Below are 19,665 nucleotides of genomic sequence, written 5' to 3' on the forward strand. Positions count from 1 at the left end.
AAGGGAAATCGATTAACCTCAATCGGATCTTCGGATCTACGGAACTTAGAACTTACCCTGTATATTAGCTCGTACTGTTCGCGCGTCCTTACAGCACTGGCTCGTCCTCTCCGAACGTAGTACACAATGTGCGGTATGTCCACCGTTCTCGGAGGGATCTCAACCGCTCGCAGAGCCACATCGCATGCGATGATCGTTCCGGTTCGACCAGTTCCCGGCGAACAATGTACCGTTATTGGTCTGAAAGAAAACACCAAAAAAACTCAACTCCGCGTTCCAGTCCAACTGTGGTATTGGTCTTACCCTTGAGTTCGCTGCAGTGATTTGTGCTTATCCATCGTTCCCCCGTTGGACATCAGACTGTTGGGTGCCGCACTGTCCGCTGTCGACGTCTTGTTGTTGTTGTTGTTATTGTTGATCGAACTATCTACACTATTGCTACCTAGGACTACAGCTACACTAGAATCCGTGGCACTGCCGTTGGCTTTCGGAGTAGCCGGCAGATGGTCGCTTTCGGTGCCATCCTCTTCGGCGATGCTGGTTATACCGGTCACGGCATCTGCCATCTCGGCCGGTGCTAGCCGGGAATAGCTACGTGCTTCCAGCAGCATTGCGATTATCGAGGACTCGTCGATGGGCACTCCGGTGTCCGGCCACTGGTACCAGAAGTGCATGATCTCCCGCCACGTGTTGGTTTGCGTGTTGCGCAAATGTACGGTCGAAATGGTGTACTTCTCCTTGTTCTCGCGGTTCTTCAACGTAAGCTGTCGGAAACGAAATTCTCAGTTTAGTCCCTAACTTAAAAGCAAGCTATAGGTTTAGCGGAATTACTTGGAAGTCACCGAAATCGCGGTTGTTGTCCAGCACGACCGACGGCGGTAGATATTCGGCACATTTCTCCACTCCGCTCTCGCTCAGATCGGTGGCCATGATGATCACCTTGGAGTTCTGTTCCCAGATCATGCGCCAGAAGTCGTTGATGGTGTTCTCCATCGGTGCCTGGCATGCGATGTAGTAGTTGGTGTTATCCTTCGGACCCTAAAAAACGAGTAAAAGATTAAAAAACCTGACCTTGGTAATCCCCCTCCATCAAAACTATACCTTAACGAAGTTAGCATTAATGTACTCCGACTTCTCATCATCGTTGATACGCTTCAGGTGCACTCTAGTTTCCGGCAGTGGTACTACGTTAGCGTAACTAAAAAGCCCAATAAAACATTAATCAAAACAGTCCCCGGCCGGCACTCCGGGCGGCTTCCAAACCTACCGATTCTTATCTTCGCATCCTTCCGGCACTTCGTCGGCCCGAGCCGTCACGTTCGGAATCTCCTTGAACTCGTCGTACATGGCGGTTTTGTTCTGAATGATATTCGCCAGCTCGGCAACGGTCAGCGGATTCGTCTTCAGACCGGGATCCTCGAAAGCAGAGTTTCCGTACGAACGCTTGGACATACGCATCGTATTTCCCTTGCGGCGGACGCTGTTGTACACGGACACGTTGTCCAAGCTGTACGCATCCAGTCCCACCGGACGGCAGCGCTGCCCGTACGAGACCTGAGCCTGCCGCTTGCGAAGCAGTACCTGCAATTGCGGATAGTACATCTAATCAACGAAGGGTTGTCCTGTTCGGTTCCTTCCGCGAGGGGTGGGCAAAACCGGCTATTTACACTATGTGCACGCGTTCATTCGGGACATAAGGACAGAGGATAGAGTGTGCAGAAGAGAGTTAGGATTGGTGCTTTTCTACTTTGAAACAACAAACGTCGTTAGCGCTACACAAGAAGCGGTTAAATCATAATAAAGGAAATTGGAGTTACTTGGGAAGTTCTCTTTCATACAATTTTGTCAGTTCCAAAAGGCAGATACCACACGTCCGTATCGTATACTCACATACGCTGCAACCAGTAGTAGCAACAGTGCCACACTGAGTAGACTAGCGACGACGGCAATGACAACGCCGCTGCTGCCTTCCTCTTCCTCAGCTTGTGGAGGCGATTGATCCGTTGGTTCTTGATCAAGTGGTGACTTGGAGGAAGAGACAGCGGATGCGTTTTTCCCACTGATGTCGACGTAGTCCTCCTCGGTTATCGATTCTTCCTCGGACAGTTCGGTAGTGATTGTCGATTGACGAACGTTCGTACGACTTGTGGTGGTGCTTGGTTCCAAGGTCGGTTCCGATTCCGGCGAGGACGATGGTTCTGGCTGGGGAACGGGGCTGTCGGTCGTTTCAGGGATCGTATTGTAAACGTTCTTTTCATCGATGACAACTGGTTGGTTAGGATTGGTGGGTACTTCTGGCGGTACGGTTGGTTGACTTCCGATGAGATCTACCCTATCGGTGGTACCTTCCGTTGGACGGAATTCTACTGCTGTTGGTTGGACGGTAGGTTCCTGAGGTACAATGGGCTCCATAATACGCTGGACATTTTGCGTAGTTGGAGCAGCGGTTGAAGTGGTCAACAAAAGTTCATTGTTCAACTGCTTGACAGCTTCTACGTCGACTTCCGGGGAGTTGTTATCCGGTTCGTTTTCCCTGTGAGGAAGCTCATTCAGAAGAGGTACGTCAGTCGGTGTCACAACCGTAGTGGTAGTCGTAACCGGAGGATTAGTTTCGGTGGCTAATCGGACTGTAGTTGGTGGCGGTGGTGGTGGTGGTGGGGTTGTTGTGATTGGTCTACGTGTACGCATTGATTCGAATGTGGTGGGCATCAAAGACTCAGTGGTAGCTTCCGTCCTCCTCAGAATTGGAGACACCGGAGAGTACGTAGTTACCGGCAAATCTTCATAGATTGTGCTGGATTCAAATCGGCTTGTTGTAGTACGAGCTGGAAGAGCGAATTTCACGCTTTCATCGACCAGTTCGCTTACCTCATACCCTCGGGTTGGTCCGACTGTAGTTGCAATCTGAGTCACTCGAGCGTTCACGACAGTGGTCGTTTCCTGAATAAAATTCGTTAGATCCGGACGTTTTGTAGTCTCGACCGAAATCTTTGCTCGTTCTTCAAATTTAAAATCTTCCAGTCCATCGTCTTCGACCACTGGAGTTACAGCGGAAGCCGACGTAGTAGTAACAACACTAACTGGCATCACTTCCGTCACCAACGAAGTAATACGATTCTCCTCACTCAACGGCTCACTTCCCGTCGGAGTTTGACTTCCATTGCGTCGTCGACCCTTGAGTTCAGTTTTCAAATCAACCTCTCCGCTGGTCGGTCTAACAAACGAATTATTTGCAAAATCAGCATCCTGCATTATCACGGCCCAATCCATCAGCTGCTTAAGCGTATTATTAGCCACCACATTCTCTGCATCGTCTCGAATCACTTCCACACTTTCCGCAGTCGCTTGACCTCCTTTGTTGGAGTTCCGCTCGACAATACGCATTCCTGCCAGAGCCCATGCTGCCCCGTTGATGTCGTTGTCTTCGGTGGCACCGAACTGATCCAAAAACTTACCTTTCTTCCCTCTCGGCGTTGTTTGATTGCGTATCTCGTTGGACACCACCTGGTAGTCGGTGCTTTCGACCTCCGAGTGGTTCAACCGTACGGTATGATTCCTTTCCACCGTACGATTCGTATCGTTCAACACGCCTGAGGCGTTGATTTCGTTGGTTTCTACTCGGACCAGCTCGGTTACGCTCTCATCGGATGCAAGCGTTTCCAACGTGGTGGTGGTTTCCCAGAATCCAGCGGGAAGTTCTGTCGTAATTTCATCGGATCGCTCGGCGAAGAACTGCTCCCGCGCGGAACGGGATTCGCCCAACGATATGCCACCCTGGGAGAAGTTTGACGGCGAGGTGTACCTGGAAGTAAATGAAATGATAAGTTTTAATGTGATGAAAATTTACAAAATTAATAAAAAATATGAAACCAAGTGTGATTAATTTTAAACAAGCAAACTCACAAAAAGCATTAATTGCCTGAAATTGATCTTTCAAATGAATACGTGCGTATGCTTTCTGGGCTTCATCTTGGGTACACAATTTTTGACGCTTATATGAAAATAAATTGGTGATGGAAATCACCATAAATTTCTCCGTAATTACAATAAAGTCGCTTTTTTCATGATTTGTTGTTTACGCGATTTTTTTTCTCGATTTACTTGAAAACAGTGAAACATATCGACACCAATCACGTTTCTCGTTTTAGATAAAAAGTAATCAACAGATGTCATAATAATATAAATAAGCTAGTTCCGGAAATTTGTAAATGTTTTTCCATAGGAAACCAGGAAAACTTGAAACTGTCCTCACATAAAAAGTGACTCCCGTGTATTAACATTATCGCAATTAAATAGGGTATGTTGATGCTTCGTCGTAATTGCCTATTCCCGTCCTATCCAACACAAATTATTAAATCTATCAGCATTTTTATGACACACAATGCAAAACTAGTCATTATACCTAATACTTTAGTTTGTTGTCTATCAGACGCGATCAATCAAAGTGAGCTGAGATCTATTTAAATGCTTTTTATCATTAAGGAAGTCCTACCAGCTAAATTTCCTACTTTTTTTGTGCGCCGAGAAAGAAAATGTCGACTAATCGTTTTAATTTCCGTCATTCGTAAATGAAAATAACTCACACAAGGCATAGTCGTTATTCTACAGCCAGGAAAACTTGCCTGACCTGCAGAAATTTTGCAGAATAACATTTATCAAGCCGTCCTACACAAATACATGCGCGTTAGCTTCGTAAACATTGTTGTGATTATTAGTTCGGACGATGAAAATTTTTGATGGACGGATTTTAAAACGCTACAACGAATTTAAGATATAAAGTCAGTTGCGTAATTTCAATAATATGCTTTAATAATCGCTTTTCAGTGATTTCAAAGTTCACGGTTCGGAAGATAAGTGTATTTTAGTCAAATCAGCACAAGAATTTTTGGAGTATTCATTAAATCCACCCAACAAATGATGAAAATTAGAATGGCTTTGCTTACTACGACGGGAATTAGAAATAAACCCTAACTTTTTCCCATTAGACAAGCTTTTCGTTCCGCGTTGCTTAATATTATCGCTTCCCAAACGATGATGGCTTCAGTGGTCTACTATCACGTAAAGTGTTAGGTGCTTATAGTCATCGTGTGCAGTAGTGAGATTTGTAAACTGACATAGATAAAGTATTTTTTATTAGCTGATAGGGGAGAATAATGTACGAGTAGCTTGTAAGAGCCTTTTGTTAACTAAGCCCAACGTCATATATCAACACACGAAACGATCACCAACGGGAATTATTAAATGTAATTATTTTCAAGTTAGAGCTAGAAACCTGGTTAACAGTGGGTTTAAGCTCGGTTACCGAAAGTTATACAATTACATAATGACATAAGACTAATCAATTCTATGGGTGGTTTATACTGAGCCACCGGATAAGTTTGGATTGACTATGCGATTCAATGAAAAGTTGGCAGCAATCAGCATGAGGCATAAACGTTCGTATAGCTTCGTAAAAAGACTAACAAGCGAAGGGGAAATTGGATCGAGAACCGAGCAGTCTGTCACGAGCCAGGATAGAGGAGGAGTGTTAAGATTTGTCGCATGGCGTGCAGCTCCGGGTGACTCCATGGCAAATTTGTGGTGAATCCATCCGGAGCTGCACATCCCAAGCAGCACACTTTTGGCACTTTTAGTTACAGAAACTTATTTACGACTGAAATTGGTTTTAAATCAGTTGCCACAACTGCTTTATAACCACTGTGCTAGTAGAGATCGTGTCTCTTTCGCGGCAAATCTTATAAAAATCTTTTACTCTCAATGTAGCAAGCTGCTTCCCAAGTGATTACTACCATCGCGATGGAAAATACTCACTTAAAAAAATTGACGGGGAAGCCAACAACCCCCAAAACTTGCTGCAAAACACCGGAGAAGGTGTGGAGGTGGTGCACGGAGGTAGATCGGAAGTGCGGAGTCCGATCGGTTCGGACGCTACTGGCGGAGTGATGGACGTAGGGCTCATCCCTGATCTTGAACGGCTTTCTCGGTTCGGCTCGGCTTAAGCGGCCTGAGCTCACCAACAGAGAATGAAGAGAGTTGCGCGGATATCCTTCGCGATCCGCTGCCGCTGGTCAAGAGGCAACCTGAGACCTCCGGTGATGCGGTCCAGTGACTATCCAACTTGGAACGACGATGGCAGAAGTGGTATCATAGCAGGGGCTACTGAATGGATGAGGCGCAGAAACTCGCCTGGCCAGCGGGAACGGGCCAGCGTTACCAAGAGGCAGTAATCGGCTGATACGGCGTTGCCGAATATCAGCAACAAAGGTCCCACTAAAATGAGACCACGCAACCGAGCTTGCGCGGGTCCTTCGGCACCAAAACCACCCTTAGAGTGTACCTACAGGGAAATAGTGGAAGCTTTCAGCATAGTCCTAACTACGGATCAGCTGCGGACTGTCCATGTGGTTCTTCTGGATGACATAACTGACCAGGAAACTTGAATACTCTTGAATGCCAAATGGCTGAAGTAACGGCATCCGTGGAACGGGGCACAACTACGGGCCTACGACACGAAGGACAAGCCGAAAGCTCATACCTTCATAGGGTACTTTTAGGACAGTATCGGTACCACGGACGAGAGAATTTCGCGATTACTTCCTGCTCACGAAGGACATACGCGCCCTTACCGTGTTCGAGTAAAAGGTACTGCGGGTGATATTTGGCGAAGTACACACTGAAAGTGGAGAGTGGCGCAAGCGTATGAATCAAGAGCTGTATGCACTGCCCATCGTACATCGGCAGGCTATGGCGGAAGTCGGCAGGCTATGGTGGGCCGTACACATCGTAAGGATGGAATAGAGGGGGTGGCTTAACGTACAAGATGGCTCGAGCTGGTCGAAAGTGATTTGCGACTTCTGAGACGACTGGGAAATTGGCGACGAGTGGCCTAAGATCGGGTTGAATGCAGACGACTGCTTGAAACAGCACAAACCACCCCGGCTCTAGGCTGCTGACGACGACGAAGACGAGCAATCGCACGGGGCAAGATGGCCGCTGTTCGATAAATGGATTACGGCAGTCTCCCTAATAAGGCGATGGATGGTGCTGTACGCCCACGGCGATATCTCAGCTGTCCATTAAACAGTAAAGTTGATTTTTCGTAGTTGACTTGGTTATACCAGATACTAACAATGTACCAAGAATCAACTTTATTGATTAATGGACAACTACGAAACCGCCGTGGGCATACAGCACCACTCATCGCCTTATTCGGGGGACTGCGGACTGCTGTATTTGCTTGAGAATACTTTTTTATTTTTTCGAAAAGTTTTAACCTAGGGTCTATTTCTAATTCCCGTCGTAGTAAGGAAAACCACTCTAATTTTCATCATTCCTTAGGTGGATTTAATTTACCTTCCAATCCGTGCACTTCACTAAAAAGCGATTAGTAAAGCATTTTATTGAAATTACGCAACTGATTTTATTTTTCAAATTCGTCGTACCGTTTTAAAATCCGTCCATCAAAATTTTTCATCGTCCGAACTAAAAATCACAATAATGTTTACGAAGCTAGCGCATGTGTATTTCTGTAGGACGGCATGACAAATGTTATTCTATTTTGATTCAAGCAGAGGAGCGTTTGGTGCGAAAAATGTTAGACTGAATACTGGGAAAGTTTCGATCTGCGGCTAAAAACATTTTTCACACCAAACGCTCCTCTGCTTTAATCAAAATAGAGTTTACGTTTGACCGCGAAAAAGTCAGTAAAATATCTGCTGGTCATGCAACGTTTCCCGGTTGCAGAATAACGTCAATGAGTTGCGTGAGCTGTTTTCATTATATGAATGACGGAAATTGAAACGATTAGTCGACATTTTCTTCTTCGTCGTACGAAAAAACGTGGGAAATTTGGCTGCTAGGAATTCTTTAATGAAAAACAGCATTTAAATAGTTCTCAGCTCACTTCGATTGATCGCGTATGACAGTCAACAAACTAAAATATTAGGAAATAACTAATTTTGCCATGGGTGTCATAAAAATCGCGGATATTTTTGATAATTTGTGTTGGATAGGACAGGAATAGGCAATTATGACGAATCAGCAACATACCTATATACCGTGAACGTACCATATTCTGCGCAGTTAAGACATTTTTATAATTCTTCCGCTATTCTAAGTATTCTAGATTTAAATTAACAACGTGGATACCAGCAACGTGTAGTGCTACGGTCTATAACATCTGGTGAAAAATTTGGGAATTGAAAGTCGACCAACAATTGAGTATATTTTTCGTTTTATAAACTTATCCACGGTGCCTAATTCTGCGCACTTTCTTGCCCATTTTCCTAATTCTGCGCATGTTTGTTCCTAATTCTGCGCACCCAAAAAGTGAAAATAAATACACCTGCCATGCTGTTTATGTCTTTATACGTTGATACTAAAAATTGTGTTTTCATATAAAAACCACTTCCCCAGTCTCTGACAGCCCCATGAGGTTGGACATTAAAAAAATAGAAGACATGGTTTCATGAATTGGCGCTCGTAGGTTCGGACCCCGAGATACAGCACAGGATTCCAATCAATGCAAGTTAAAGATTCTACTTGACTTTTTATGCCTCTATACCTCAGCCATTTGGGTGAGGTTGCGTATTCTTTCGCGATTTCTTCGTAGGATACATTACTGCGCAGAATTTGGAACATGAATAAAAAAACTGTGCCTAAATCTGCGCATTATTGCATCGCATTTTTCTAAGGAAAGTAAAGCATGCAATCACTCCTTTTGACTAAAACTAATTATTCTTTCTAATTATGCTGGGTAATTTGATCATTGCAAAGAATTTCGATCATAAATTTGTTAATTTTCTAGAAGGACAATCTTAGCGTTGGTGCTAACGACGATGTTTTCTGCCATATAAAATACTTTCAGTTTCACGTTAAACTATTTCGCTCTCAAATATTATGGCCCGTTTATGAATAATGGCGTAATATTCAACAGACATTTATAAAAAAATAACGCAATGATCTTAGTTATGCAAAATGTTAAAAAATCTATACCTTTAAAGAAGGATTTCTGTCTGTCTGTCCGTATGTTCCTCATAGAATCGAAAACTACTGAACCAATCGGCATGAAAATATGCATGTAGAGGTTTTTTGGGGCCAGGAAAGGTTTTAGTGATGGTTAAAAACCCCTCCCCCCACTAAGAGGGGGGGCTCCCATACAAATGAAACATAAAATTTTCTGCATAACTCGACAACTAATCAAGCAAACAGAACAAAATTTGGCATGTGGGTGTTTTCGGTGACAAGAATTTATTCTATGGTAAATTGAGACCCCTCCCCTCTTTATAAGGGGAATTATAACTCCTCTCCTCTTTAAAAGGGGGGGCTTCCATACAAATTTCCTCATAACTCGAGAACTAATCAAGCAAATGGAACCAAATTTGGCATGTGAAGGTTTTCGAGGGCAAGAATATTTTCTATAGTAAATTAGGACCCCTCCCCACTTTAGGAGGGGGGGCTCCTGTACCAAAGAAACACAATTTTCCTCATAACTCGAGAAGTAATGTAGCAAATGGAACCAAATTTGGCATGTGGGTGTTTTTGGAGACAAAAATTTTTTGTATGATGAATTGGGACCCCTCCCGTTTTAGGAGGGAGGGATCCTATACACATGAAATACAAATTTCCTCATAACTGAAGAACTAATCAAGCAAATGGAACAAAATTTGGCATGTGAAAGTTTTCGAGGGCAAGAACATTTTCTATGGTGAATAAGGACCCCTCCCCACTTTAAGAGGGGGGGCTCCTATACAAACTAAATACAAATTTCCTCATAACTCGAGAACTAATCAAGCAAATGGAACAAAATTTGGCACGTGGGTGTTTTTGGAGACAAAATTTTTTTCTATGATGAATTGGGACCCCTCCCCACTTTAGGAAGGGGGGCTCCTATACAAATGAAATGCAAATTTCCTCATAACTCGAGAATTAATCAAGCAAATGGAACCAAATTTGGCATGTGAAAGTTTTCTAGGGCATGAATTTTTTCTATGGTGAATTAGATCCCCTCCCCACTTTAAGAGGGGGGGCTCCTATACAAACGAAATACAAATTTCCTCATAACTCGAGAACTAATCAAGCAAATGGAACCAAATTTGGCACGTGGGTGTTTTTGGAGACAAAATTTTTTTCTATGATGAATTGGGACCCCTACCCACTTTAGGAGGGGGGGCTCCTATACAAATGAAAAACAAATTTCCTCATAACTCGAGAACTAATCAATCAAATGGAACCAAATTTGGCATGTGGGAGTTTTAGATGGCAGAAATTTTTTCTATGGTGAATTACGACCCCTTCCCCTTTTGAGAGGGGAGCTCCCATACAAATGAAATTCAAATTTCCTTACAACTTGAGAACTAATCAAGCAAATGGAATCAAATTTGGCATGTGGGAGATTTTGGAGTCTTGAATTTATTTTACGATAGTTAGAGACCTCTCACCCCTGTGGTAGGGGAATATAGACTCTCATACAAATAAAACAGAAATTTTTGCGAAACTCAAAAACTAATCGAACTCGAGAAATTCGAGACTCTTCCATAAAACATTAGTCAATACAAGACCACAAAAACTATCTATAGTAACACTAGATCATTCAGGACGAAACAGTCGCGAGTGTTGCCGGTGACCCGCCGTCGGAAGCGCCGCCCACTGGGGGGCTAGCAAAACTCGAGATTGTGACAAAGATCATCCGAGATTCATGATTTATGTACAACACAGGTTAATTTGTGGCAATACGAAGTTTGTCGGGTCAGCTAGTATTTATATAAAGAAAAATGCGCAGAATTAGGAGCGGTCACGGTATATATATAAGTGAACGTGAGTTTGTTTGTATGTTCCACCATAACTCCAGAACGCCTTGACCGATCTCCACCAAACTTGGCACACATATTTCTTGATATTAGAAGGGAATCAGCACTGGGTGGTTGATAAGAGGAGGGGGTGTTCGTAACAGGGGGGAGGCCCTAACTCCGAAATTCCGAACTTGGCATACATGTTCCTTGACATAAGGGAATCAGAATTGAAGGGGTTGACAACAGGGAAGGGGGTTCACAACAGTAGGGGTCATAACAGGGGACCTCCTAATTCTGAAACGCCTGGACGCTTCTTCATCAAACTTGGCACATATGTTCCTTAACATAAAGGACTCACAACAAAAGGGGGTGGTTCATAACAGGGGTCGGGGGGAGGCCCTAACTCCGAAATGCCTGGATGGCTCTTCAACAAACTTGACACACTTGACATAAGGGAATCAGCACTGGGAGATGGCCAAAAGGGGGAGCCCTAACAAGGGGCTAAGTAAAAGGGGATGCGTTTTTCTTGCATTTAAACCGATTGCAGTTGTGCAAATAACTTTGAGAAAACGGGGGGTTTCACCGAAGAGGAATATATGGTAAAAAAGACCTTTGTTTAGTTTCCATTATAGTGATTTTCATAGAGCAAACCAATGCCTAATTAGCTACGTGACAGAAGAGGAAGCTGACTGGGAAAGAATCGTCAAGTAGGAGGACGAATAACGTGAGTATGAATGTATTTTGGCATAAAAGAATCAGCGCAGGGGGGTTGACAAAGGAGGGAGAAGGTCTCTTACAAGGGGAAAGAAAGGTTCAAATGGGTAAAGGAGCGCGTTTCTCCTGCAATTGGAATGATAGCAGTTGTACAAGTTGCTGGATTTCTGAAAGGAAGGATAGGATGGCCATTAACAAAAGGAAGGCTCAAAAACGGGTTTTTGTCGATTTATAGGGATTACCGGGAAGAAAACAGATTTACAAGTGGCTGGGGGACAAAATGAGGGAAACTAACAAAGAGAGTAGACACATTAAAATGAAAAAAAGGGTTTTGTTTTTTCTGCACTATGAGAATTTTCGTTACAATAACAGATGTAAAAGTGACTGAGAGGCAAAGGGGCCCCGAATAAGGTCCTAAACGGTCTCATTCTAACGGGTGACAACTAAAATTTTGGATTTTTTCCAGGCCCCTATACTCAACAACAAACGAGCTTAGATAGAAATGAGAGTATGTATGTGATAGCTCTCTATTTCCTCTTTTTGTCAATATTCTTTGTTTTGTTAATGCCCAGTGTTGCCCAAAATCGCGTCGAAACAAGAAGCATTTCGAGAGCGCGTTGTACCCCAGCTAGCATTTTCACAGATATACATGCTAAATAAATCGTATTTCATGCGCAAAATTGGCATATCCGCACTATTTTGGAGGCGATATACGTGATTACGAATAATTTTGAGCGTTACAACTATATAAGTATTTATATACGATAATATCCGATTAAGCGCGAGTCGCTCCGTACTACTCTACGATGTTGTGCTGAAAATCGTATGTATGTCAGTCATCATTATATACGACAAAAAAACAACTTGATCCCACTTTATCCAGCTTTATTTACGATTTCGAGTTCGTTAGGAGATATTTACGATAGTTTTCGTACATTGATATACGAGTTGGTGCTAGCTGGGACGCTTCTGCAAACTGACACAGAAATCCCAACAAAAAGTATACGGTACAGCATTTAAAAAGCGATTTTGTTGCGGCTTCGACTGTTTACTATATTCTAAGATGCACAACAACTGTTCGCAAGCAAGGTAGTGGAAAACCAGCCTAAATTATGAACGCAGAAGGACATCGTTTTCTTTCTCGTTTCTTCAACAACAAGCCCTCTGGTTTGGTTATCAATTAAGATGCACCAGATGAATGTTTGAAGAAAATTTTGATCCTATTTCTACAAAAACATCATACAGATGGACGATGCCTACGTGTTTTGGCCGGATAGAGCATCATCGCATTACGCCAAAAAAACACAATCGTTCCTGAATAGCCATTCGATCCCATTTTTACCCAAAAACCACGACCCGAAATATCTGTCTCAGTGCGCCCAATCGAAGATTTCTTCGGGATTTGGTGTTCCTTGGTGTACCAAAATAACTGGAGAGCCACGAATTGCAAACAGTTGATTGGTGGAATCAAGAGATGCTTTCGCAAAATTGACATGACTGCCGTACAACGCTCCTGCTTCGACGTCAAACAAAAGCTTCGCCAAACAGCCGATTACGGACCGTTTTCAAATGTACATTAATTTTTTTTCTTTAATTTCGGTAAATCAGATCTTCTTCATATATCTTTGTCTTTTTTTGACAGCCTGAGAAAAAAAATCCAAAATTTTAGTTGTCACCCGTTATTGGTATTCGTTTAAAAGCTTTATGAATACTTCTACTAATATTTGCAATTGAAAATCAAACCACACCATAACTGAACTTTTTAGTGTTCCTACATTTACGTGCCTTCCAATTAAATAAAAAGGAACTGCAATGTATTGTTGCTCTAGTTTTAAACTTATACCTACAAAAATAGTGGTAATTTTGCAAAATATTGACGCTGATTTGTGTCATCTATTTTTTGCAGGGTAAATCTTCTTTGCGGATTGCTTAAACCATCCATCGAAACGATGCTCTCCCGTAGACTTTCTCAGCGGGCAGGAAACGGGCACAAAATACCGTACTGAACTGATTTTCCGCAGTGCAGCAGCCAGCAGAAGACGGATTGTCTCTCCCTTCGCCGGCTGCATCGTACACTCTAAACCCAGCCATGCGTGACGTCGAGTAAATATAACTCAATTGAATCAATAGTTAAATATGCTACTGCAGCTGAATTCAAACTCTGTAATCAGCAAATTAAGCACCGCGGCTGGGCATCGCGTGGGCATATAAATTACAAGGCTAGAGGAATGTATGTATGCATAAATTTCTCCATTTATCCTACACCCTCTGGTCTGGTCCGAATTACCCCCAAATGGTCTGGTCGGTCGGCCGATCGGCGCAAAGAGCACGGTGTGCCAATCTGTGCCACTAATTGATTTCTACCGCGCAAGCACCACCACCTTATTAATGATGAACTCGATCCGATCGGAAAGTGCGTTTGTGTTGTATGTTGGTGAGTGGACGGACAGACGTGAAAAACAATTGGAAATTTGCATTTTCGGTGGTAATTCTTTGATTGGGCGGTTCAATTTGAAAATAAAGAGAAATGGTTTGTGCGCGTGTTTTTTGTGGGTTTCGTTTGAAGAGTTTTGGAATTTATGATGAACCAAAAAAAATCGAAAGTTCATGGGAGGATGTGTAGCTTTAAACAGAGTTAAGTTGAACTTACCGACTTAAATCGAACCGGAAGTTGCCTGCTTCGCTGGCGTTCGAATCTTTCGAATCGCTGACCAGCTGCAGGCCATCATCCTCCGAAACGAGGATTGCCTTTGGTAGGTTGTTGCTGAATGCGGTTGCCACTGGTTCCTCTGCTATGGTGGGGACTGTCGTGGTTTCAGACTCTGACGGTTCTGGATCTGCTCTGCGAGCAGCAGGAGCAGCACTCGTCGCTGTTGATGTCACAGCAAGTGGCAACTCCGTTGCATCTTCAGCTGAAATGTCCAAGCGAGCAGATCGCCCATCGATAGCGTCTAACGACGTCGGCAATCCGTGTCCTTTGGTTGGAGCAACGACAGTTGTCGGAGCATCCGCTCGGGTGGAACCGACTCCGGTGTCCGGTACAGAGGAGTTGATCGCAGGACTGATGGTGACTACCGGTGATGGATCGTCCTGACTAAACTCAGTAGCTCCGGCTTGCTCCTGACTAATAAGTGTCGCCGCAGTAGTGGTCTCTTCACCATCTGCGATTGTCGTAGTTTCTATCACATCTGAGAGTTGTCTCTTGACGATTACACCGGCATCAACTTTAACAAGCGCCAAATTAAACGTCATCAGCGCCAGTAAGGTGACAATAATGACCCTGGAACTGGGCCGTACTTGTAAGGTTGCCATCGTTTTTTGCCCATACTGGCCTGTGTGATGCCTTTGACGCCGTTGCATGGCGATGATGATGATGATGATTTTGACGGTCGATTTTTTTTTTCTAGCTAGATAGAGAGAAGGATGCCACTTTGTTTCTGGGCCTTAGACTGCTATGTGATGAAGAGATGTGATGTTTGAAGATGATTATCGGTACTTTCGGTCATCGCTTTATACACTGCTCATTACATCTTTGTTCAGACGAAAGCGAAGACTGGGTCGCTCCGGTTGGGTCTTTCTCTGTTATCTTCACCGGTCAATTGTGATGGCCGCCGTCATCACTCGACGGGGTTCAAAGCTGTGAATAGGGAAGAGAAATTAGCGTTAGTTAGGAACAGTTATTCCACGGCACTGATGAGCGTATTTATTTTAAGATAAATCCGGGTCCGGGTAAAGGCGGTTCAGTTGATTTTAACCTGCCCGTAACTAATGTCTGTACTTTCCAAACAATTTGCCCGCCAATCGCCGCCATTTCAATTGGCCTCAATTGCACGGTCAGCGGTACGATCGAAGCTTATAATTAATGCTGTTTGTGAAATTTGCGAACTGTACATGTTCAGGACTTTTGCGGTTTGTTACTTTTTGTGATAAATGTCATGAATACTTTTAAATTCACTAATTTTGCAATTATGATATCTTGTCACAGAGATTGTAAATTTATGTATACTTTCACAACTTGATTAGTATATCAGATAATTAGATCGGCTAATTTTACAAGCAAGCGAATGTACTCTACTTTTGTGTTGAGAAATTCAATTCAGGTCTATAAAATTACAAATAAATACACTTATAACCACATCAATGTTCATTAGTCGGCATCCCAAATCAGTGGGTTGTAATTTGCTACCCTCAAGTCAACAACTCCGATCACAACCGACTGACTGATTGCCATCGGACATCATCATCTAATGATAAGAAACGAAAATGGTCTCAGCGGAACTTGTTTTTGCCTTTCTCGCACTGCCGCGCACATATTTTTGCATAATCATTGCGCTCTTACAACAACATTGACCATGAAGCGAGCACCATTAAACCATTTTAGACCGTCGTCGTCCGTCGAATGATGTGACCGCCACCACCACCGCCGACCGCCTGCATCGGAACAAATCACAAACTAGTTACCCCGTTCACCGCCCGACGGACCGGACCGTAATTGGTATGATGTGATCCCTTTCGGCCTTCCAGCAGCCAGCAACCGAGCGTCCAAGTTGAAGTCATTTTTAAGTCATCAAACATCAAACGGATGTGTGAGGCAACCGGACTACTAAATATGACGGTACTGGGACGGGGTGGTTCAATAACGTCCGCAGTCTCCTCCGTCGTTGAACGTAACTCGGGAGAAAGTCTTCCTACTCAAACTATTAGGCTGTCCGATCCGAGCATCACGAGGTAATCATGTTTGACGATTATGACACCGTGCAATTTTTGCTGGCAGATCAATACGAATCAAATTATGTTCGCTGCATGCTGCAGCAGCTGCCTAGCAGCGAAGATGAAGGATCGGGATTCTTCTCCGGTTCAATTGAGCCTGCCGTGGACACTCTGCAATCATTTCAGTGTATTAACGATTACGCTATGACCAGGCGGCTTACAGCGAAAATAACAACAAGTAATTGTTTCGTCACCATGCCCGTGTATGTTTTCATGTCATGTCCATCGGTCTGGTCTGTAAAAGGGCTGGAAGCAAGTTATGCAATGGCAACGACTTGAAAGCGAGACATATTTAGCTAATGGGCAATAGTACATTTCATACGTCCGAAGATTACGTCGATGTGCTGTCGGCGAAAATTGCAACTGTACAATGTTGACAACGTGCTTGTTTCCATAGAAACATTGGTATAGTTTGTTTAACGAAATTGTTATTGTTGAGGAACAATATTGAGGTACCTACTTTTTATTGAAGCCTTCCACAGCCGACTGAATCACATTGTCTTATCGAATGGCGCGTTTAGAATTTTCAACATCCTACCTATCGGCTCGATAAGAGAAAAACAGGGCCCGGAAATGATTGCACCGTAATGTGCCTCGATTTACTTTCAACTTAGTTTCAATTGACCGCCATCCGCATAAGCAATTAAAAGTATAGAGTTTACATCTATTTGAAGGTGTTTTATTATCAAACAAAACATATTTTTTGTGATGAACGCTTAAGGTAGTCGCTGCGAAAGGTGCAATTTTATATCACTCGTTCGAGCACTTCGGTTTAACCACAATGATATGCAATACCTAGTATTGTCTTCCAAAGTCGCAATCATTTTTGTTTTATTAACATAAAAGAGAAACTTTACATAACCTCACAAAAAGTAGTGTAAATGTGTTAATCCACATTATCTTGGCGAACAATTTTCTTTTAAATAACTTATTGAATAACATTGCCTCTAACACTAGTAGGGGAGTGTCGTCGTGGTTGGGCCACGTTTTGGAATTCGCCCCATAACTTTTGTTTCAAAAGGATTTTGGAAATATAAATACATCGTTGCAAAGGTCTAAGAATAAGGTATATTTCCGAAAGGTTTTGAACTGATTGCTTGAAAAATAAAAAAGTTATAGGCATTTACGTGAAGGCAAAAAATGTTGTCATAGTCGGGCCATGCTGTACAGGTTGGGCCAACGCAGAAAACCTAAGACATACGTATTGTAATTCTATATAGAGACATGAAAAGAATGAATTCCGTGAATAACGGCTCATATAAGTACATATACTCTATTTTTATTTGCATTTTTGCGAAATTTTGGCGATCTTGTAAAATCAATATTGCTACAATCGCCTTTTCCGAAGTGTACAACTACAATGAAAAAAAAAACAACAAACATCTAGGTTTTTATCGTATTAATTTTGTTTTATTTCATCACATTTTACGTGACGATTATTGCGCTTCTGCGCTTAAAATTATGGTGGCCCAACCATGACTACTCAAGTGGCCCGACCTTTACAAATAGCGCTTTCTAATATTTCACCTTAGCCTTCCCAAACACCTTACTGGAGGGGATTTTTCTATAGTCTTCGTGTGCAGCACAACACACTTCATACATTTTCAAAATTTATCTCGATAATGGCATTTCATGAATCATTTCTTGAAAAAAAGTTCATTGCGCCTGGAAAACTTTTTTTTGAAAGATTTAGTCACTGATTTCAGTACGGGTTTTTTGAATACACGATTGAAACTCACAATATTGTGAACAGTTAGCTATCACAGTAAGAAGTTTAACAATACAATGGTTGTATCATAGATATCATGAGGTACTAAAACTGTAAAATCGTGATGGCCCGACCATAACAGTGGCCGACGATAACGACAATACCCTACTGAATGCTGCTTTAGGCAATGATGAATTCAACGTTTGTTTTCACTATTTGTTATTCTTTACTTATTAAACAGAATCAAGTACCATTGCCCGTTGTATCCAGAATTCAGCCATGATTTGGTTTTGTTTTCTTTGAATATACTGTCAGTTCCATGGATACAGATAAATTTTTATCGGGATTACGTCAATTTTAATGTCGCGGCACTTCATGAAGCAGGTCGTTATATAAATTGAAGAGAGCCTTTGAACACTAGTAATTCTGATCGTATTGTTCAACTGGTTGAAAAGCCATTTACTGTATCTGCACAATGAATTTATACCATTAAGGGCTACAGTTAAATGAAATCGAATGCTTGGTTTACCAGTGAAGTGGAAGCAATAATCCCAGATGGAGATTTTTTGTCTTACAGAAAATGGAAGCTAACTAAGCAAACTGAAGATTTAACTGCTTACAAGCATGTCTAAAATACAATTAATTCTGGCTTTAGTTTAGTTTTAATTTAGGCTTCAGGTCGCATAATGAACCTTTTTGCATGGGTTATGCGACCTTTTGAAAACTAAAGCCAGAATTGCTTAATTAAAAGGAATAAAAATGACCAACCAATTTTGTCTGGAGTCCCACAAGGTTCTGTTCTTGGTTCTCTTTTTTTTACCTTTAATTAACGGCTTGCCAACCAACTTACAAGGAAACATCACTATCGGTCACAGACGTAGTGTAGCCCTGTCGATCCAGAATTTCACTGCACTGCTCGTATGAGTGTAGTCTATGGAACTTTTTTGAGAAAACTAAACTTGAAATTTGTATGTGGATGGTACATTGTGAATATCCAGAGCACTTGAGTGACAGGACAAAAAGAAAATGATATTATTTGAAATAGGATAATTTGATTATGCAACAAGCATTTCGAAAATCCCTTTTTGTCCACCTGGAAGTGTTATTAACCATTTCTCCTATTGATAATTTGTTGATTGCGGTACAAGTTATTCATTTACGATACCATAACCAAAAGCGGTGGCACAATTGGGGCAAACTTTTAGTGATGTGGCAAATCAACTACGAGTACAAATGCTGCATAAAACAGCAATTGAAAAATATCCTAATTTGCGAATATACTCTAGCAAATCTGGTTTGATGGGCAGTGAACTTACCAAGCAATGCATGAAAGAGCTGACCAGGTGTTGGAAACAAACTGGATAACGATTGAGGATGATGAACAATCTGTGAGTTCAGCAACTTTGGACGAGGTTAGAAAAGCAGCTGGAAAGGACAGCATGCATCCCCGCCGAACTTTCGAAAATCGGGAGCGAGCGGCTGTATTGTGCAGTCCATGCAGTGCAGTTATACTAAAGGTATGGACTAAGGAGAAACGGACTGGTTGGAAGGTCTCAAATATCCCATTTACAAAAAAGGCCATCGACTCGAATGCATCAATTATCAAGGCATTACTCTTCTCAATTCTGCATACGAAATTCTTTTCCACATCCTGTTTCTCAGACTAAGGCCGTTGCAGGAAAC

The 19,665-nt window shown here is 42.5% G+C and overlaps 1 protein-coding gene across 1 annotated transcript in view; it reads right to left on the reverse strand.

The window, feature by feature from the left end:
• LOC128744292 (mucin-17) overlaps positions 1-19,665 on the reverse strand; it is a 118,563-nt gene that overhangs the window by 6,040 nt on the left and 92,858 nt on the right. Inside the window, exons 2-8 of the mRNA XM_053841159.1 lie at positions 14,155-15,141; positions 1,891-3,802; positions 1,268-1,581; positions 1,102-1,198; positions 832-1,038; positions 304-764; positions 57-240 (exon numbers count right to left, since the gene is read on the reverse strand). Of these exons, the coding sequence (XP_053697134.1) occupies positions 57-240; positions 304-764; positions 832-1,038; positions 1,102-1,198; positions 1,268-1,581; positions 1,891-3,802; positions 14,155-14,864 (3,885 nt within the window). The 5' untranslated portion in view covers positions 14,865-15,141. The remainder of the gene's footprint in view (positions 1-56; positions 241-303; positions 765-831; positions 1,039-1,101; positions 1,199-1,267; positions 1,582-1,890; positions 3,803-14,154; positions 15,142-19,665) is intronic.

Source organism: Sabethes cyaneus, chromosome 3 (assembly GCF_943734655.1).
Source record: "Sabethes cyaneus chromosome 3, idSabCyanKW18_F2, whole genome shotgun sequence".
Taxonomy (NCBI): Eukaryota; Metazoa; Arthropoda; class Insecta; order Diptera; family Culicidae; genus Sabethes; species Sabethes cyaneus.